We start from the raw sequence: 22,223 nt of genomic DNA, 5'->3' as shown, positions 1-22,223 counted from the left end.
TGAAGTCATAATTTATCATAATTTTCACTGCAGTCAGTTATGCTGGTATTTACTGAATTCATCTGCTGCATGATATATCTTTTTAGAATTTTGAAAATGACTAGTTAAGAAATGTATATTTTTAAATAAATTTCCTTCGGAATGACACTGCATGTTGCAGCAGTGTTTAGTTATGAGAAGTGTAGACCAAATATTTCTTGCAAAGATGGGTAAATTCTGTTAAATCATTAATAAGGCTATTCTGAAATGTGTTTTATTTCTCTAAAATGACCGTCTCTGAAATTCTTGCCTATGCCTCGACTAGTGAAACAGAAATTTGATTGTTCCATTCTCAGACGTACGATTTTTGTCGTCCAGGTTGGGAACGGCCACCCTTTTCGCCTGTGGAAGTCATCCACAGACGTCGAGGCTCCACCCACTACCGTGTTGCACAGAATTTTGCGGGAGCGCCATCTATGGGACGACGACTTATTGCATAGCCGCGTGGTTGAGGCACTTGAGGAGAACACAGAGGTGTTTCAGTACGTGACTGACAGCATGGCACCTCACCCTCGGAGGGACTTCGTTGTTTTGAGGTACTACAGGAGCAATATTCTTTCTTAGGAGTGATATTTTTGGGTGGAAATTTAAGCCATATCCTTATTTTATTTCATTCATCAAGTCAGAACCTGTGTGCTCAATGGAAATTTGGTTATATTTTTTCATAAAATGTAAATTAAGACCTCGGCAGGAAACTTTTACACTAGTCGTGTAATTGTTACGCTCCCTCCACCTCACTCCAGATTGTTAGCCTAATAGAAACATTTTCCAAGTTTAAATTGTATCGAGTAATTAGGTAATACAATGTTTGTAACTTCATGCTTACATTTCATTGTAAATATGTTAGTGTTACTGACAGAAAAGAGCAGAATGCTTTATTTTTGTGTGTTGTAGTATAGGGAACATGGGTGCACTATATGCCCCCTAGAGGGTGAAAAGGGTGCGGTTTATTTAGGAAATAGGGGAAAATACACAAAAGCACTAGTGGTGATAAAGCGGCTGTGATTGGCTGGTCAAAGGAAAGCACATCGTCCCCCAAGCAGACATGGGTCAGTCTCTTCCGGTCGGTTGTCCTCCAAGCCAGTGAGGCAGAGAGAGCTCACTTGGGCTTTCCTGTCTCTCCCCCTGCTAGTGACTGGAGGATTCCCCCTTCCCCTTTACCTATACTCTATATGCAATAGACTAGTACGCCATCCAGTGTTTTTTCCACTTGTCCACAATGTTTTACTTTGTACATTTGTCTGTTAATATTTGAAGAAGAAGAAAAAAAACGTAAGAATATACAAAACATAAGGCGCATTGGAAATTCAAAATTGTCTTTAAATCGTTGACGCCGTCACTTGCCTTGATAACTTCGCAAACACGGAGTATTCGGTTTACAGCAAGTTTCAGCAGGAAATGATCTGATAGAAAGCTGCCCAGAACGAGCCCAGAGTCTTATACTATCCTTCTTTGGCAGATTGTTTTTGCACAGTTTTGAGCTCTCAGAATTCTGCCTGCTGCTGCTATGTCCACAAGGTGCCAGAAGGCTTTATCCAGACTGTATCTGCATATTCCCACAGAAGGTGGCACACAGACCCAGTGCAGGGCTTCTGCCTCTTGGTCTCCTCCTCTGTGGACCACAACAAAGGACCTCTGGAGGTTGGCCTTCGGGCTGTGCTGCTTACCTCTCGCTGGCTAGTTGAGCCGTGTGGAGCAGGACGCTCAAGGCTGACCCACTACTGCAGGGCTGACCTTAGGTGAGTATTTTTCTACTGCATGGCCAGAGAGTGAAGATTCCCATAGAGTGGCACAATGTGATCCAAGAATTTTACTTTTTTTAGTCTTATTAAATACCATAAAACCGACACTGCAATACATTTCAGACGTACATAAATAAAAAAAAATTATTATTCTGATATTCCCTGCACACGTATCACAGCAGTGAGGTTTGTGTCTGTTTCTCTATGTTATACAAATTCAGAGAGCCAACTCACAGGGTTCAATTCAAGACGAGTCTGTGCTCAGACACACACACACATTTACATGTATGTAACAGTTTTATTACCTTGTAAATAATCTGTAGGGTTTGCAAACTAGCATCCATGTTGGTGTTTAAAGTGCACACTAGCGAATCGTTCTTGCGCAGTGTATCCAGAACCGTGCATACACCAGTGCACGCAGTGTATCCAGAACCGTGCATACACCACTGCACGCAGTGTATCCAGAACCGTGCATACACCACTGCATGCAGTGTATCCAGAACCGTGCATACACCACTGCACGAACAGAAGTTTGGAGTACAGCAGACGTTTGTTCGCTGAGGTCCACAGTGACGTCAAACATGTCTCTTCTCTAGCAAACCAGACACACTGTTCTCTTATCTGCAGCCCTTGAATGCATTTGTGCGGCACATATTCGCTGAACACAGTCACAGTCACAGTAAACAAGGCCCCAAGCATTTGACAACAATCCCAGCATCCTCAGCTCCTCTACTTCATACTGGTATCAGACTCCTTTAAATCACATCCACGTTGGATATATTTCCTAAAACCTTATTCAGTTATCCATTTTAAGGATAGAAGAGCTGTATCTCTCTTTCATGCCTCTCTTCTTCTTTCTGTAACATCCTTCTGTTCACAGACCATTTCTTACTGTTGTATGTATATTTTGGACCTTAAAGACTGATATATTCTTCTGTTTTTCATTTTCAGAGGGCGTTCCCCAGAATGGTACAACAAAGTTTTCGGCTATCTTTGTGCTGTAGAGGTTGCCAAGATCCGAGACTCTTTTCCTGTCTTTACAGTTCGCGGACCAGAGACAAAACTGTGATCGAGATTTTTTCACTGTAATTAGAGATCCAAGTAGCGTTAGCTGCTGGATCCCTGTTGTTTTTTTTAAATGCATTTGTATTATGGGCAACATAATTCTACTGAATAGTCTGGAGATCCATCCATGTTCAGTAGCTGCTTGTCCTATTCAGGGTTGCGAGGGTCTAGAGCCTTTCCTGGAGGCTATGGGCACAAGATAGGGAATAACCCAGGATGGGGCACCAACCCATTGCAGGGCACACTCACACACCCTATACTCACACACCCTATACTCACACACCCTATACTCACACACCATTCACTCACACACCATTCACTCACACACCCTATACTCACACACCCTATACTCACACACCCTATACTAACATACCATTCACTCACACACCCTATACTCACACACCCTATACTCACACACCCTATACTCACACACCATCCACTCACACACCCTATACTCACACACCATTCACTCACACACCCTATACTCACACACCCTATACTCACACACCATTCACTCACACACCCTATACTCACACACCATTCACTCACACACCCTATACTCACACACCATTCACTCACACACCCTATACTCACACACCCTATACTCACACACCATTCACTCACACACCCTATACTAACATACCATTCACTCACATACCCTATACTCACACACCATTCACTCACACACCATTCACTCACACACCCTATACTCACACACCATTCACTCACACACCCTATACTCACACACCATTCACTCACACACCCTATACTTACACACCATTCACTCACACACCCTATACTCACACACCATTCACTCACACACCATTCACTCACACACCCTATACTCACACACCATTCACTCACACACCCTATACTCACACACTATTCACTCAAATACCCTATACTCACACACCATTCACTCACACACCCTATACTCACACACTATTCACTCACACACCCTATACTCACACACCATTCACTCACACACCATTCACTCACACACCCTATACTCACACACCATTCACTCACACACCCTATACTCACACACTATTCACTCACACACTATTCACTCACACACCCTATACTCACACACCCTAAACTCACACACCCTATACTCACACACTATTCACTCACACACCCTATACTCACACACTATTCACTCACACATGCACTGAATAGTTTGAATAATACATCTCATTTATTTAGCAGATACTTTAGTCCAAAGCAGCTTGCACTGTCCCTAATAATACTGAAGCTACATATAATATCTGCCTGTTAACAGAAGTGAAACAGCAAGAAAATACTAAAATTGTGTTATTATTTTAACAGAAAGAGGAAAGTAGAAGGACGGTCTTTATTCATTACATAGTCCACTGTGATTTTCTGAAGCTTCTGGATGATTTCTGAGACACTGTCTGTTTGAAAAGTGCGTTTACAGACAGCAAGGTACACTGCAGAGAAATATTGCTTTAGTAACATTTTTATCTGCTGCCTGAAAAGCTGTCTTTATGAGTATGACAGCTAAACAGATGTGTAAGGCCATAGCTCTCCTTTAATTTGAGAATATGCCACCAGCATTTTCATATATTGGCGTTTTCAAATATATATGTGAGCAATCCATGCTTGCATATATACAGTCAGTAGAATAATTCAAGAAATTGTAACTTGAGTTGTACAATTTATACTATGCTTTATGTCAGTTGGGTAGAAGTACCCCTGACAGCTATACATTATATAGAGATTTGTGCTGAGTTTTGGACGCCTCATTTTTTGTAACTTCCTTTTCTATGGGGCTGCTGAGAATATTTTTAAAGTGATGGTAGAAATTCGAAGCTCATCTTACCGCAGTTTTGTGGGGAATCTCATCTCAGCAGAGTAAATGATTTCTTTGAAAAAAGCAAAGCTTTTATGCAACCTTGACAGCAGCACACATGTAATTCTGGATATGTATATATTTATTTTTCTGCCAAGTGTCTGCAAGTTCTATTGCATTTCACTGATTAGTGTTATTTATGCTTTTAGTCCAAACAGTTCGTACCACACAAATGTGTGACAGTTAGGCTTTTTTCAGTAAAGATTTATATTTCAAATTCTGGGGCATTAAACATGATAAATACTTTTAAAGTTGTCCTCGTCCATATAATGTGAAATTGTGCAATGTGTTCTTTATGTATGCCAAAGATTTTGTTTGAAAAAAAATGAGTACCACATTTTCATTCTTTGTTTTGCTTATTTCTTCTTTTAAAGAATGTTTCCTCATCAGGTATTGCGTTATATTTGCCACCCATGTTTTTGGAACTATAATCTGAATTTTTGATACAACTGTATTAATCAGACAATTGTTTCTGAAATGTTTTAATTAAAGTCTAAAAATGGCAGTATTATTTCTATGTATACACCTAATAAATTAGGGTCCATGATTAAACCTTATATATTTTATTTTCATACTGAACACTTTATGTATAAACTATTTTAAATATTATTGTAATTATGAAACACAATGAATTTTCCGAGATTCATGTTTATTGTATTTATGTATGTAATTTACATTTTGTCATTTTTCATTTAATTACTTCCTAATTGCATTGCTTAATCTTTATGAAATTTAATAAAGACTTTATTGAAAATGAAAATGTAAGTTTTACGTTATGCAGCATTTGTATGCCATTCCAGAGGCTGACCTGATGCAGTGGCTATATGTGATTTTCTGGTAGAACTTTTTCATTCATTTATTAAATAAATAAAATGCACCTAATGATTTTTGAACAGGGCTATGGAATGCGGTAAAAATGAAAATATGTTGTAAGACTGGTGGCCCTTCTGCCTGCCCTGTGGGCATCCTCTGCCTTGGCAGGTGCCCTGACTGGACGCCACCTCTTTCTACTGAAATGTGACTATACAATTGTCATTACCCGGTGTAAATCAGTTTCAAAAATAGAAATTATGATTTCACTTGCCCTTTGAAAAGTTTCCTTATACCTATATTAGACTATACTATGCTGTAGTTGTATATGATGATTTAGGGTTTTATGGCGGGACACAAGGTAGAGTTAGGGTCGATAAGTAGCCTTTAGAAACTGAGGGGGACTTTATTTCAACTGAACACAAGAAGTACTAGAAACAAAAGAACCACAAGGGGTCAAAACTGAGATAGGTAGGATGTTCATAATACACAAAGGCTGGAATTAAAATTCATGGGAAACAGGCACAAAAGCATAGCACTGACAACACTCACAACCTACAAAGGAACAGGCCAAGGGCAGACACTTGTATACACAAAACACATATGAGATCATCAACAAGGATTCCCCAATGAATCAATAACACTAGAAACTGGGAGTTATACAGTAACAGTGAGGGGAATTAACAATCATTGTCATGCCAATCACTCAATCAAGAGGGGAAATTAGGAAGACAAACGGATGGGATGGCCAGCGACATCTGCTGGCCAAATGGGGAAACATCTGACACACTGGTATTAAATGTTGGCTGCCTTTGATGTGGTACCCCAGCCATGTATTTCTTAAATTTCACCACCAGCTCACTTTATTAGTTAACTTTATTAGCTAAATAACTGGATGAGGCATTACTTAACCCAATATGGTATACTAGTGGTCAAGGCAATTAATACAGGGATATATTCGACGGTCACTGCAAATACAGAGTAACTTTTAGGGAATGTTTTGAAATCGACTAAGCTAACACACAAATATAATATATAATTACATACACAATATCAGTTTTACAACAATATGAAGATCATTTAAGCCTAATTTTCTCACACAAATATATATAAATTATTTTTAATATTTGTGCAGTTTTTTATTTAGTTTTTTTATTTTCGAGGGATAGACTGAAAGTTGTACAGCTATTTTCTCTGTCTGACCTTTAGAGAATTCTACATAAATATGAATTATCGGGGATGCCAACTTCGGTCAGTTGGGTGGAGCAAAATTTTCTATTCTCCTTTCAGAAAAATTCCCCGGGCGCTGAATTATCCACCCCTTGCTATGTCACGAAAGTCACATATGGGTTAAATGCAGAGGACACATTTCGTTGTTGCGCACTGTGTGCTGTGGTGTGTTGACAATGACCACTGACCACCAAATTCTAAAAATTCTAAATTCTAAAATATTTTTCCATAAACAATCACATGAAGACGTGAGATGGGAAATGGCCGACTAGCGAATCAGGACGGACTATGTTTGTGACGTTTACATCAATGGACTGATGACGTATATTTCAGTGGACAGGTTTCGTTTTCTACAAAGGGGAGATGAGTTGTTTCTAGTTGTTTCAAATTATTTACATGTTATTTACACAATGCCGAAAGTAGTGTCTCGGAGTGTTGTTTGTTCAGATACTCGAGATCGTGAAGAATACGACGATGGAGAAAAACCACTTCATGTTTACTACTGTCTTTGTGGTCAGATGGTGCTGGTTTTAGGTGAGACTTCATAATGTTGTGTTTAAATTATGGTGAAAGCATTACTATTCTTTCCATATGTGAACTAATTCATATGATTATCTTGCTTTGATTATAACTTTATTTCACTATATTTCGATCACAAATTTATTAAATACAAATTGCTGCAGCAAGAATTATATGTGCTCTACATCAGTGTGTGAAATTTCTGTGTTGAAAGTGAGGCATGTTAGTAGGATTAATGTTAATTTTACATGGCAAGAAATCACCTTAGTTTAGTTTGAAACTGAGTTGATGTTGGGTGGTATGCAGATATTCTTATTAAATCTGTTGAAACCTATTCTGATGTTTTTCTATGTAAAATGACTTGTTTGGTTTTTTTTGTTTTTGTTTTTGCCCTCTGAGATGTATATATTTTCTGTGCTGTGTAACAGACATTCTGACAATATTTTACTTTGCAGACTGCCAGATGGAAAAACTTCCAATGAGGCCAAGGGACAAAGCAAGAGTGATCGATGCTGCTAAACATGCTCACAAATTCTGCAACGTCGAAGATGATGAAAATGTGTATCTGAAAAGGTAAAATGAACAGTAGCCATGTGACCTGGCTAATAATGTAATAATGGATATCAAAAAATAAGAACAATTCCTTTATTATCACCTATAAAAACTAAATAGAAATACATTTTTAAAAAATACACTAATAAAACATACTGAAAGCTAAAAAATAATGTTGACATGGTGAAGGTCAGATTTGGCCCTCCATGAGAAATAGTTACCCTGGACTTCATTATGTGCTGTATCCTATGATTGGTGGGTGTCTGTATAATGTACCATCTTGTTCTTTTTTTGTATAGACCAGAGGGAATTGAACGGCAGTATCGAAAAAAATGTGGAAAGTAAGTACTGCTATATTACTTAAGTAATTGAAATTAAACCTTGTGTAGGAAAAATGTTATTAGGCTTGAGACCAAGGTAGCACTTCAGCTTAATTTGAAAAGATATATTTGGTGAAATCCAAGACGGCTCAGCCCCTAAAGAAGGGCACACTAACTGTCAAACCTGGGTGCAGCAGCAGGCGGAAAGCTGAATTTTGGAATTTCACTTCTTAACATGACCAGAACCTGTATCCCAGCTCCAACCTATAAGTCGACTTAATTTTTTTTTTTTTACAAAAATTGATGTCCATGAATGGCTCTGTACGAACCTGGACCTCAGTCCTGTAGAACAGGGGTACTCGGTTATTTTTTCTTGGAGGTCCTGGGGCATCCCCTCTGTAAATTGCATGGGGGGTTTAGTACGCCTGCTATAGAACATCTATGGAATGATCTAAAGACTGCTTCTTCAGCAAAGAGTGGTATAAAGATGCAAGATTCAGGATAAGGGAGAAAAAAAATGTACTACTAGGATTATATTGTAAGATTTTACCTGGAAAAGGAAAACAAAATTCTGCAGTAATACCTTTGATGCCAGTCTGTAATGGTGATGTGACTGGTGCTTCGATTTGTGGTTGCTTTATTGGTTTTTGGCCAATTTCCTTCTAAGGGGATTTTGAGTTGATGCAGCTGTTTCCAGTTCTAACTTTTGTCTTTTGTTACACCCCTCCGTATGTAATGAAAACAGACAGCACTTCCACAATGTGTGACTTTTAAAATTAAGTTTTAAGTGTGGCGCTTGTTCATGCCTGTTAAAGTGGTGGTAAATGAAAAATAAAAAACTTTGTCCTTGACAATCAAAGCATTTATGACAGGAAAATATGGAGTATTAATTCTGGAATTCAGTGTACATTTTGCTGGCTAGTTTCTATATAGTGAAATCTTTATGAAGACTTTGTGTAGTTGTCTATAATCATGGTTTTTCATAGCTTAACAGGTATTTGCTGTTCTTTGCAGGTGTGGCCTCCTCCTCTTTTATCAACACCAAATGAAGAATACGCCAGTTACATTCATTGTTGATGGTGCAGTGGTGAAGTTTGGCCAGGGATTTGGGAACACCAGTGTGTACAGCCAGAAGCAGGAGGCTCCGAAAAAAGTCAGGGTATGTTTTCAATGGTCACTGGCCCTTTTCTCTGTTTTCCTCCTGACTTTAAAGGGCATTTAAATGGGATATAAACACAGCTGAAGATGAATTGTCTGTACACAAGCAGCCACATTTAAACTTGTTTGTGTTCTGTACTGTTTAGCATTTCCATCACGGCTGAAAGGTAATGCATTTTTCTGAAGGGTTTTGCTTGCTCTAATTGTGTACTGTTTTACTTCTGCCAGGTAATGATGACAAAGCGAACAAAAGATATGGGGAAGTTTAGCTCTGTTACTGTCTCTACAATTGATGAAGAGGAAGAGGAGATTGAAGCGGTACGTTGAAAGATACTTGACCATTTAATTAGTGTTTTCCATTTTTAAATACTCATCTTTTTGCGTATCTTTTGTAGTCGTGTGTGTGTGTGTGTGTGTGTGTGTGTAATATAAATACACACACACAGAAAAAAATCAATATATTGTTTGTGAAATACAAAATATATATTCTAAATATATTATAATAAATTTAACTCCAGTGATTTAAGTGTTCAAATTGTCTGTCAACAGAGAGAAGTTGCTGATTCATATGCCCAGAATGCCAAAGTGATTGAGAAGCAGCTAGAAAGAAAAGGGATGAGCAAGAAAAGACTGCAAGAGCTGGTAAGGTTTCACCTGGATTTCCAGGATTCCAGGACCTCCAGGGCTCTACGCTAGCTCTTTCTAGCTCTTTCTCCAAAGCACTATTCCATGAGGTCCAAGAAAAGTGCTGACACTTGCTCCGCTAACAAAGATTTATTAAATATGTCGGTCAATAACTCAGTTTTATAAAATTCAAAATAGGGCACTAACAGCCAGTCAATTTCAAGACAAACACAAAGAGAGCCTGCTCTGATAAACACAAAGAGAGCCTGCTCTGATAAACACAAAGAGAGCCTGCTCTGATAAACACTTGCTCACAAACACTGTACAGATATGCACACTCTTCACTCACTATTTTTATAGTGAAAACTACTTTTACAAAGAGTCAGTCAGTCAGTCTCCCTTTGTATATTTCACAGATCGGTGGTTGGGGGGGGGCAAGTTTATATTTTCTCGATTTTGGGGGGGGGGGGGGTGTGAGGGTAATTTCTGTCACTCCCAAAAAATCATCGCCGGTTCCTGTCGCACTGGATACATGCAATCCATGCAGGTATCTGACTGCTGTCAAATATTTTAATATGCTTGGCACATTCATTGTGTTTCAGTCTGGTACAAATAAATCCCGGAACAATGTCAATATATACCCTTTTACCTAAGGACCCCTGCAGCATGTAATGCAGGACTTGGAGTGCATTAACATGCTTACACAACTGTTACTACATATTTCGCTTACACGCTTGTACTTGAAAACATCATTTTCTCATTTACAAACCAAAAATGAATTTATTAGTAAAACTGCTATTTAGGCTTGGTCAGCTTTACGGTAACACGGCAAACTGCAGTATTTCCTTTCACCGAAACTGTATCTTTATGGATTTCAAAATAGTGGAATAGTGTTGTGTTTTAAAATGCTGTCGAAATACCGCATGCCGTGGTGTAATGTCTAGATGGTATGAATAATTAGATATTGTCTAAGCCTACTACTGTTCGATATTTTAGTTACATACGACCCAAACTACCGTAAGTTTGTTGTTAATAATTTGCAGTGCTACCGTCACCCCTTGTAACATTGCCACTGCAGATACTGCACGTAGCCACAGAACTTGTCGGCATAATAACTTCAAGCGTAAAAAAACGTCCAAACTGCTGACTTTTTATCTAGTGATATGTATTCGGTATATAAAAAAGGTCAGTATTTTCTGCGACTAACACATCTGCTGTTTAGCTGTTTTATGCTATATACGAGCTTGAGTGTGTGGTGACGTTCATTTTCTTTGTTTTTTTTTTTGTTTTCTTTTACATCAACAGGCTGAGCTGGAGGCGAAGAAGGCAAAAATGAAAGGGACACTTATTGACAATCAGTTTAAGTAAATTTGACTAATAAATGAAGTGCAAAGTTATATGATGCGTGAACATATTTGGCTTGATTCTCTCCTCTGCTGGTCACATCTTCAGTATGAACATGTAAGAAATGGGTGAATTTGGGATTTTCCACAAACATAGTATGGGTAATATTTTTATTGTATCTAAAGAGCCAGTTCTCCCCCCCCCCCGATTTTCAGTGTTTATATTCCATTTTATGTGCGCAAAGCTGTAATCTGAAATGTTTGTACAGCTAGAAAATAGTTTTTCTATCCTTGTTTTCAATAAACTGCCTGTTATAACTTTTTTCTTTTGTTCCAAGCATTTCTTTCAAAGGAACTAGAGATGTAACATGAGATTTCATCAGAATTTCATAAATAATATTTCGTGATTTTGATGTGTTAACTGAACTGCAACACTCAATCCATACAAACTGTAATATGGTTATAGTGAGCATCTAATGTAGCTGCAGAGGAAAGCAGAATGTTATATGACGATATCAGGATCATACCCCTACCAGGGGAGAAGCCCTTCTTGGTCTTGTTTTCTCTAATAACCAGGATAGGATTGAAAAATTTGAGGTTTTAGAACCACTGGATGGTAGTGATCATAACATGGTTAAATTTGAGGTAGATTTTAGTATCCAAAGAGCAAAGTCCAAAACAAAAGTATACAATGTTAGGAAGGCTAATTTTAATGGTATAAGACTGAAACTAGAAACTGTAAACTAGATGGAGTTAAATAGCAAAACAGATGAGAGGCATGGGAATTTTTTAAAAGCACATTGTTGCAAGTGCAAGAGGACTTTATACCTGTTTCCAGCAAAACTAAATCTAGGAAACTGCAGCCAAGGTGGTTTACTACAGAAATTAAGAATAAAGTCAGGAGGAAAAGGGCTCTCTTCCACAAATGGAAAATAACTAATGATTTCAAAATTAAGCAGGAGTACGAAGTCTACAGATTGAGTTAAAAAAATCACATTAGACTCGCTTAGAGGAATGTAGAGAGGAAGACTGCATTGAAGGCTAAGGATGACATTAAAAGTTTCTTCCAATATTTTAACTCCAAAAGAGCTCTAAAAGCTGAAATCACTAATTTGCAGGATAGCAAGGGCCTTATAATTGAAAATGAAATTGATATAGTAAATGAGTTTAATGATTATTTTACACGGGTGTTCACAGTAGAGAACACAAGTAACTTACCACCATTTAGTACGAATACAGCGTTGTCTGTGACCAATATATGTATAACTGGGGCTGATGTGGTACAAAGCCTAGCTAAGCTCAAAATAAATAAATTGCAGGGCTGTGATAGACGAGTGTCAAGTATTCCTCGTGTTGATTATGATTTGCTCTTCTCAAGGAGCCAGTCACATCAAGAATAAGGACAAAATGCATAGTATGCAGGAGTCTGATACAATCTTTATTATTATGGTAATACACTTGTCATTTATTTTGATAATTACCCTTTTAGGATAATAGTTTTTCAGTACCAGGAGTCCATGATTCACCTCATGGACATATGAACCTCATGCCACTGAAGCTCCTGTACTCCCCAGGCCAGAAGTACCTCATCCTGCCCCTGTAGTGGGGCTGCTCATACATCAGCCAGTGGCTGTCCATCACGTGGCAGGACATGCAGTTGGACCAGCGGCAGTGGCGGTTCTAGACAAATTTTACTAGGGGGGCCAAGAAGGGACCAGTGTTTAACCAGAGGGGCACATTAAAAAATGACAACAAATGATATTTAAAGGTTATAAACTTTATTTTACTTTAAAATCATACAAACATTTATTTTGTACAAGAGTAAGTGCAGGTGCAAAAGAGGTAGGGCCATAAAAAATGATAAGGGTACAAATACAGTAACAAATATAAAAGTGTTACCAAGTTTTTAAACATCTTGAGACCAGCCACTTCCAAACTTGATTTCATTATCAGTGTGAAAAACAAAAGTAACACGGTTATGTGCAAGAACAACAAGTCACTCACGAGATGAAATTGTTTTGCTTACCTTCGACTTACCTGCTTCGGAAACACCCCCAACATCTGTACATTTTATTTCAGCCAGCCCAAAGCAGGGATTATCTGATGGATCAAACGCTTTTGCGTCGGGGCTTTCACCAAGATGAGGAGCATCTAGATGAATTACAGATCCGCAAGGTAACACATTAACATGACGGAATTCAGAGTTCTGCTCCAAAACTGCTGGTTCAAGTTCAAGGCCTCTTCATTACTTCAGTCTGCCATGTTCTCTTGGTTATTCTTCCTGTCAACTTATTCTTCTTAATCGACAACACAAATTTTGCATTTCCCATCATTCCGATGTATCGCAATACTCCTGGCTTCGTCCAGTTTCGGAAGATTATTCACAAGAAGTTTCTTGCCACCTGCCTGGAAGACAACGTGTTTGGAGAAGAGGAGTGAATGATATCGGTCACCCGCGGGGCGATTATAACTAATAACATCTAACGTCGGTATCGCTACCAAGCGTCGGAAAAGGACAGTTGCTCCTGAGCTTTGCTCGGTCGCCAGTCGGGGCCGGGAGGACATTTTCCACTTTTTTCCCGCTCCGGCAGTAGCCTGCTGTGAGGGGGTTTTTGTGGTTTTTCGACCTCCCAAGAGCAACTTCGATTTCGCCTTGTTTTTAGTTCATACTTGGTTCAGGCAGAAGTTCTTCTGGTAAGTAGTAGTAAGTTTATCAGGTTTAAAATTTTTAATAAAATAATAATTAAGTTCCGTTTTAACACAAGTAATAACTTATTTTAGTGTACTCCGCACGTTACTGCATTTATTGTTACGCAAATTAATCTTTATAGTTAAATACACTATATAAATTTACTGGGCTGGGAGTACGGGGTCATAGTGAGTTAGTTAATTATGGGGCCAGCTCAGTGTTGCGTTTGCAAGATGTTTGCCCTTCTGGACGTTAGTGTCCAGTCGGACTTCATCTGCGAGCGATGTAAGCTAGTGGACTCACTCATGGTCAAGGTTCGCGACCTTGAGGAGCAACTGGCTCGCATCCAATGCAACAGTGAGTTAGATGAGCTAGTTGATACGCCGTTTAGGGAGACGGTGTGTACGCCACTAACGGGGGGGAGGGAGAATGAAGAGCAGAGAGGTCGAGAGAGCTGGGTGACCGTAGGTCGTAGACGCAGGAAAAGGCGTACACACGTTACAGAGGCGGCATCACCTGAGGTGTCTGTGTCTAACAGGTTTCAGGTGCTTCCAGCTTTAGAGCCGGAAGGGACTGGGGAAGCAGGTGGGCCCTTGGGCACTGAGGAGCCCCCTCCCCCCAGAAAGAGGGAGGTTGTGGTAGTGGGGGATTCAATTATTAGGGGAGTAGACAGTTATGTGTGCACGCGTGATAGAGGGTCCCGTACGGTGTCTTGCCTGCCTGGTGCCCAGGTAGGAGACCTTCCAGATCGTGTGGACAAGCTTTTGGCCCCAGCTGGGGTGGATCCAGTTGTCGTGGTGCATGTTGGCACCAACGACATAGGCAAGGGTAGAAGGGCTGTTCTGCAGGATAAATTTATAGAAGTCGCCAATAAGCTTAGAAGCAGAACGTCCATGGTGGTATTTTCCGAAATACTCCCCGTGCCACGCGCAAGTGAGGCTAAGTTAGCTGAGATAAGGAGATTAAATGCGTGGCTAAAAGGATGGTGTAGGAAAGAGGGGTTTAGGTTTATGGGGCACTGGAGGACCTTCTGGAACAGGTGGGACCTGTTCAAGCCGGATGGGTTGCATCTGAACCGGAGGGGAACCAGTGTACTGGGAAGGCGTATTTGTAGAGTAGTTGAGGAATGTTTAAACTAGGGACTGGGGGGGCAGGGAGGTTAGTTAAGTATGTAACTGGGGGGAAACGGAAAGCCCAAAAAAATCATATTATAAGTAGGCACTGTAATAAGCCTACCCTTTGTTGTCTGTATTTAAACGCCAGGAGTATTAGGAATAAAATTCATGATTTAGAGGCTCTTATCTCATCGGACTCTTATGATATTATAGCAATAACTGAAACGTGGTTGAGTGATAAGGATGGACAAGAATATAATATGGATGGTTACACATTGTTCCGTAAAGACCGTATAGGTAAGAAGGGAGGTGGTGTTGCAGTATATGTAAAGGAAATCTTGCAGGCAAGGGAGCTTACTGATATAAGTAAAAGTACGGAAGCTATATGGGTAAAATTAGATGCTACAAACTCAAATAGCCTAATTGTCGGTGTTTGTTACAGAGCACCCAATGTAGCTGCTGAGGAAAGCAGATTGTTATACAGTGATATTAGGATTATGAGCAATAAAAATGATGTGGTAGTTATGGGTGATTTTAATCTACCGGGGATACAGTGGGACATTGTTGCTGGCTCTTCTGAAAATGAACTTGAGATGGTGGAATTAGTACAGGATTGTTTTTTTACTCAGTTTGTTAACACCCCTACCAGGGGAGATGCCATTCTTGATCTTGTTTTGTCTAATAACCAGGACAGGATTGGTAAATTAGATGTTTTAGAACCACTTGACAGTAGCGATCATAACATGGTTAAATTTGAGGTTAAGTTTAGTGCCCGAAGAGCAAAGTCCAAATCAAAAATATATAATGTTAGGAAGGCTAACTTCAATTGTATGAGATTAAAACTAGAAACCGTGAACTGGATGGAGTTAAATAACAAAACTGTTGAAGAGGCATGGGAATTTTTTAAAAGCACATTATTGCAAGTACAAGAGGACTTCATACCTGTTTCTAGCAAGAATAAATCTAGGAAATTGCAACCTAGGTGGTTTAATAGGGACATAAAGTATAAAGTAAGGAGGAAAAGGGCTTTGTTCCAGAGATGGAAAATAACTGATGATGACATAATAAAGCAAGAGTATCTAAATCTACAGGCTGAATTAAAAAATGACATTAGACGAGCTAAAAGGAATGTCGAAAGGAAGATCGCATTGGAGGCTAAGGATGACGTTAAAAGTTTCTTCCAGTATTTTAACTCTAAAAGAGCTCTAAAAGCTGAAATTACTAATCTGCAGGATAGTAAGGGTCTTATAATTGAAAACGACATTGACATAGTAAATGAGTTCAATGATAGTTTTGCACGGGTATTCACTGTCGAGGACACTAGTAACTTACCAGTTCTTATTACTAATTCAACATCGTCTATAACTAATATATATATAACTGAAGCTGATGTTTTGCAAAGCCTAGCTAAGCTCAAAATAAATAAATCACAGGGCCCTGATGGCATCTTACCTATAGTGTTAAAAGAGATGAGGGATATTATTTGCCGACCCTTAACATTACTGTTTCAAAAATCCTTATCTGAAGGTGTGGTACCTTCTGATTGGAAGCATGCCAACATAACGCCCATTTTCAAAAAAGGGGATAGAAGTAATTTGTCAAACTATAGGCCAATCAGTCTAACTTGTATAACTGGTAAAGTTATGGAGGCTATAATCAAAGAGAAAATGGTAGATTACCTGGACTCAAATAACATTTTGAGGGATAGCCAGCATGGATTTAGGAGAGGTAGATCCTGTTTAACAAATCTGTTGGAGTTTTTTGAGGAAGCTACTCAGGAAGTTGATGATAAGAAGGCCTATGATGTCATCTATTTAGATTTCCAAAAGGCTTTTGATGTTGTTCCCCACAAGAGGCTCTCACTTAAACTCAAAGCGACAGGTATTTTAGGAACTGTAGCGACTTGGATTGATAACTGGTTAACGGATAGGAAGCAGCGAGTAGTTATAAGAGGCTCGATGTCACAGTGGGCCTGCGTTCATAGTGGGGTACCGCAGGGTTCAATTTTAGGACCACTTTTGTTCCTAATTTACATAAATGATATAGACACCAATATATACAGTAAACTGGTGAAATTTGCAGATGACACCAAGGTGGGTGGTGTAGCAGATACTGAACTAGCGGCTCAGCAGCTACAGCGGGATCTTAATTTAATTAGTGACTGGGCTGACACCTGGCAGATGAAATTTAACATAGACAAATGTAAGGTACTCCATGTAGGGAGCAGAAATATAAAGTACAGGTATTTTATGGGACCTACTGAAATAAAGGTAGCTGATTATGAGAAAGACCTTGGTGTGTATGTTGATGCTTCCATGTCTCATTCTCGCCAGTGTGGGGAAGCAATAAAAAAGGCCAATAGGATGTTGGGGTACATCTCCAGGTGTGTGGAGTTTAAGTCAAGGGAGGTAATGCTAAGATTATACAATTCCTTGGTGAGACCTCACCTAGAATATTGTGTACAGGTTTGGTCACCATATCTTAAAAAGGACATAGCGGCCTTAGAAAAGGTGCAGCGTAGGGCCACAAGAATGATTCCTGGTCTTAGAGGAATGTCATACGAGGAAAGGTTATTTGAGCTAAATCTGTTCAGCCTCAAGCAAAGGAGACTGAGGGGGGACATGATCCAGGTCTATAAGATTCTAACAGGTTTGGATGCTGTTCAACCGAATAGTTACTTCAGCATTAGTTCAAATACAAGAACTCGTGGCCATAGGTGGAAATTAGCGGGAGAACATTTCAAACTGGATTTAAGGAAGCACTTCTTTACACAGCGTGTAGTCAGAGTATGGAATAGTCTTCCTGATAACGTAGTGCAAGCTGAATCCTTGGGTTCCTTTAAATCAGAGCTAGATAAGATTTTAACAACTCTGAGCTATTAGTTAAGTTCTCCCCAAGCGAGCTCGATGGGCCAAATGGCCTCCTCTCGTTTGTATAGTTCTTATGTTCTTATGTTCTTATATCAACCAACATCCCCTGCATTACACACCGCTGCTCGTTGAAGACCCTGCCATTGTGAGAATGGCCCTAAGAAATGCAAGATCGATCGCAAATAAGACTTTTATTCAATGATTTCTTTTTATCCCACAACTTAGACTTTATCACATAAACCTGGCTTGGCTGTGGTGACTCCATTGTGTTGCTGAAAATTTCACCAGTTGTCTGTGTATTTATTAGCTCTCCGAGAACTACTGGTTACGGTGGTGATGTTGCAGTTGCAACTTTTAAAGAAATGCTTTAAATACCTATTCCTTGTCACCAAAAAATATTTTAGTTTCTAGTACTGCTGTTCACTATTGACTAGTGATATTACATGACGAGATTTCTCATTGGAGTGAAAAGCGGTCTCGCACCCACTCCACTGCACCAGTGAAGAAAACATAAAAAAAAATGTTTTATGTTTGTTATTTATATTGTTTTATTTATACTATATTTTATGTTCAACTGAGTAGTCAAGTACGAGAGAAGCCTGTCATTTCAGTTTCTGGTGAAATATTTCATGGTGCTAGATATTTGTTCTGTTCTTTACTGCATATGATGATGGTGATTATTTCAAACATTTTTTCGTCTTTCAAATAAATCAAACAAAAGGCTGCTTTCCAATAATATACTTCCTCTTTGAAGTTTTCCTTAAAGTATTGTCTCGTCTCGTTCACCCAATATCATGGATGCTCCGCCTCCAGCGGCTCCCACGCCGAGGGAAGCTCCGCCCCCCGTGGCTCCTGCACCAGCCCTTGTGGTTCCAGTTCCTGCACTGCCCACTGTGGTTCCTGCCCCGGCGGCCCCTGCCCCACCCTCTGTGGTTCTTGTCCCGGTGGCTCCTGCACCGCCCCCATAGGTTCCTACTCCGGCACTCGAGGTTCATGCCCGATACACTGCCCTCCGAGGGTCCCATCCCAGCAGCTGACACGCCGCTCTCTGTGGTCCTGGTGGCCGACACGACGCCCCCCCCACACTCTGCCCCCAACAGATCCCGCGGCGGATGGTGCTACATCCCCGGCGGATGACGCTTCGTCACCTAGCTGTTCCCGTGGCGGATGAGGCTCCACCCCCAGCGGTTCCCGAACTGGCGGATGACGCTCCGCCCCCAGCGATTCCCGTCCCGGCGGATGAGGCTCCGCCCCCAGCGATTCCCGTCCCGGCGGATGATGATCCGCCTCCAGCGGCTCCCACATCGATGTGGGGGCGGAGCATCTCTCATTACCATCCCGGCAGCTCCTACACCACCCTCCGTGGTTCCATGGGGCTCCTGCACTGCCCCAAGAAACTGCTGCTCCAACGCCAAAGGTTCCCGCACCCGAGGTTCCTGCTCCAGCACCCGAGGTTACACCTCTGGCATCCGAAGTTCCTATTCTGGAGCCCGAGGTTCCAGTACACGTGGGGCCCGCTCCTGAGGTGCCAGTGCCCGTGGCCCCTGAGGTTCCAATCCTGGCAGATCCTGCACTGCCCACAGAGGTTCCTGCTCCAGTGCCCAAGATCCTCGCACCCTTCAGTTCCTGTGCCCGAGGTTCCTGCTCCGGCGCCCAAGGTTCCCACGGCCGAGGTTTCTGCTACGGAGCCTGAGGTTCCAGTCCCCATGGTGCCCGCTCCTGTGGGGCCAGTCCCTGTGGCTGATGCGTCGCCCCCCGAGTTTGCAGTCCCGTAGGCTCCTGCACCACCACCAAAGGTGAAACCTAAGGTTCCTGCTCCAGCGCCCGAGATCCTCGTGTCCGAGGCTCCCGTGCCCAAGGTCTCTGCTCCGGCACCCGAGTTTGTGGTGAAATATTTCATGGTGCTAGAAATTTGTTCTGTTCTTTACTACATATGATGATGGTGATTATTTCAAACATTTCATCATCTGTATTATTTAGCATTTTTTGTCTTTCAAATAAATCAAACAAAAGGCTGCTTTCCAGTAATATACTTCCTCTTTGAAGTTTCCCTTCAAAATATTGTTAAAATACTCCTCTTCTCGTTCACCAAATATCATGGATGCTCCGCCTACAGCGGCTCCCACAACAACGAGGGATGCTCCGCCCCCCATGGCTCCTGCACCAGCCCTTGTGGTTCCAGTTCCTGCCCCGCCCTCTGTGGTTCCTGTCCCGGTGGCTGCTGCACCGCCCACATAGGTTCCTGCTCCAGCACCCAAGGTTCATGCTCTGGTGCCCGAGGTGCCAGTCCCCGTGGTGCTCGCTCCCGAGGTGCCAGTCCCCGTGGTGCTCGCTCCCGAGGTGCCAGTCCCTGTGGCCGATGCACCTCCCTCCGAGGGTCCCATCCCAGCAGCTGACACGCCGCTCTCTGTGGTCCTGGCTGCCAACACGACACCCCCCACGCTCTGCCCCCGACAAATCTCGCCGCGGATGGCGCTCTACCTCCGGCGGATGACGCTTTGTCACCTAGCGGTTCCCGTCCCGGCGGATGAAGCTCCGCCCCCAGCGGCTCCCGTCCCGGCGGAAGACAATCCGCCCCCAGCAGCTCCCGTCCCGGCGGATGATGATCCGCCTCCACTGATTCCCGTCCCGGCGGCTCCTGCACCGCCCACCATGGTTCCTGACCCAGTGGCTCCTGCACCGACCCTCGTGGTTCCACTCCCTGCTCGGCCCTCCGTGGTTCCTGACCCGCGGGCTCCTGCACCACCCTCCATGGTTCCTGACCCAGTGGCTCCTGCACCGACCCTCGTGGTTCCAGTTCCTGCTTGGCCCTCAGTGGTTCCTGACCCGGGGGCTCCTGCACCGCCCTCCATGGTTCCTGCTATGGGGGCTCCTGCCCTTCCCTTCGAGGATCCAGTCCCATTGGCTCCTGCACTGCCCCCAAAAGCTCCTGCACCGACGCCGAAGGTTCCGGCATCTGAGGTTCCCACACCCAAGGTTCCATCTCTGGCACCCGAAGTTCCTGCTCTGGAGCCCGAGGTTCCAGTGCACGTGGTGCCAGCTCCCGAGGTGCCAGTGCCCATGGCCCCTGAGGTTCCAGTCCTGGCAGATACTGCACCTGCCCACAGAGATTCCTGCTCCAGTGCCCGAGATCCTCGCGCCTAAGGTTCCTGCTCCGGCGCCCAAGGTTCCCATGTCCAAAGTTCCTGCTACGGAGCCCGAAGTTCCAGTCCCCATGGTGCCCGCTTCCGAGGTGCCAGTCCCTGTGGCTGATGCGTCGCCCCCCGAAGTTCCAGTCCCAGTGGCTCCTGCACCGCCACCAGAGGTTCCTGGTCCGGCACCCGGGATCCTCACGCCCCGAGGTTTCCATGCCCGAGAGTTCCTGCTCTGGTGCCCAAGGTTCCTGCTCCAGCGCCTGAGATCCTCGCGTCCGAGGTTCCCATGCCCGAGAGTTCCTGCTCCGGTGCCCAAGGTTCCTGCTCCAGCGCCCGAGATCCTCGCATCCGAGGCTCCCGTGCCTGAGGTCTCTGCTCCGGCACCCAAGGTCCCCACGCTCGAGGTTCCAGTTCCCATGGTGCTGGCTCCCGAGGTGCCAGTACCCGTGGCCGATGCGCCACCCTCTGAGGGTCCCATCCCGGTGGCTGTGGTCCCGGTGGCTGTGGTCCCGGCGGCTGACGCAACACCACCCCACGCTCCACCCCCGGCAGTTCCCCAAGGCGGATGACGCTCCGCCCACAGCGGTTCCCGCGGTGAATGCTTCGCCTCCAGTGGAGTCCCCTTGGACATTTTAAAGAGTTGTCTGACCACTTTTCAAATCACTGTAAAACGTGCACCGGAAAATTATTTCTCTGCCGAAAATCAACATAACCGTAAAGTTTTGTTTAGTGTTGTATCTGCACTAGAGCACTTTAATTTCGATCTTAACTTGTCTGACGAAACGTGAATTTTTTTTTCAAGTTTTTACAAGTAAGATTGATGCTATTAGATAGAATATTGCTCCAATGGCTTGTATTATGTCACATTCTTATGATAGGACCCAAAGAAAACCATTGACAGAGTTTGAACCTCTTTCCCTTCCTTGTTAAGGGAAATAGTGTCTAACTCGAAATCTTATTTTTCTTCTTCCAGTGTCATTCCTTCTAGCCTTTTCAAAGACGTGTTTGACATTGACCCCTGGGTGCTTTCTTTTCGAAATGCCTGTCTCTCAACAGGCACTGTTCTCTCCTGTTTTAAACACCCAGTAGTCCAGCAATTGCTTAAAAAGTCTAATGAAGACTCTCACATACTTTCCAATT

The 22,223-nt window shown here is 42.4% G+C and overlaps 2 protein-coding genes and 1 long non-coding RNA gene across 6 annotated transcripts in view; 2 read left to right on the top strand and 1 right to left on the bottom strand.

Annotated features, from left to right (window-relative positions):
* Window positions 1-5,479, top strand: part of stard8 (StAR related lipid transfer domain containing 8) — a 34,631-nt gene extending 29,152 nt beyond the window's left edge. For all 4 annotated transcript variants that reach the window (XM_023834228.2, XM_023834227.2, XM_023834230.2 and 1 more), the window contains 3 exons: window positions 358-575; window positions 1,602-1,778; window positions 2,733-5,479. In XM_023834228.2, the coding sequence (XP_023689996.1) occupies window positions 358-575; window positions 1,602-1,778; window positions 2,733-2,850 (513 nt within the window). In that variant the 3' untranslated portion in view covers window positions 2,851-5,479. The remainder of the gene's footprint in view (window positions 1-357; window positions 576-1,601; window positions 1,779-2,732) is intronic.
* A 1,590-nt stretch (window positions 5,480-7,069) lies between these two features.
* Window positions 7,070-11,597, top strand: steep1 (STING1 ER exit protein 1). The gene is made up of 7 exons (XM_023834028.2): window positions 7,070-7,293; window positions 7,734-7,851; window positions 8,130-8,171; window positions 9,165-9,309; window positions 9,537-9,626; window positions 9,858-9,950; window positions 11,238-11,597. The coding sequence occupies exons 1-7, from the start codon at window positions 7,077-7,079 to the stop codon at window positions 11,298-11,300; spliced, it is 768 nt and encodes a 255-aa protein (XP_023689796.2). The 5' UTR covers window positions 7,070-7,076; the 3' UTR covers window positions 11,301-11,597.
* Window positions 11,598-13,036: 1,439 nt separating this feature from the next.
* The window catches only part of LOC111855231 (uncharacterized), a 13,653-nt gene continuing 4,466 nt past the window's right edge, over window positions 13,037-22,223 (bottom strand). The window contains exon 4 of the long non-coding RNA XR_011983515.1: window positions 13,037-13,681. This is a non-coding gene — a long non-coding RNA (uncharacterized lncRNA). The remainder of the gene's footprint in view (window positions 13,682-22,223) is intronic.

Source organism: Paramormyrops kingsleyae, chromosome 18, assembly GCF_048594095.1.
Source record: "Paramormyrops kingsleyae isolate MSU_618 chromosome 18, PKINGS_0.4, whole genome shotgun sequence".
Lineage (NCBI taxonomy): Eukaryota > Metazoa > Chordata > Actinopteri > Osteoglossiformes > Mormyridae > Paramormyrops > Paramormyrops kingsleyae.
This window is presented reverse-complemented; position numbering and strand designations above follow the sequence as displayed.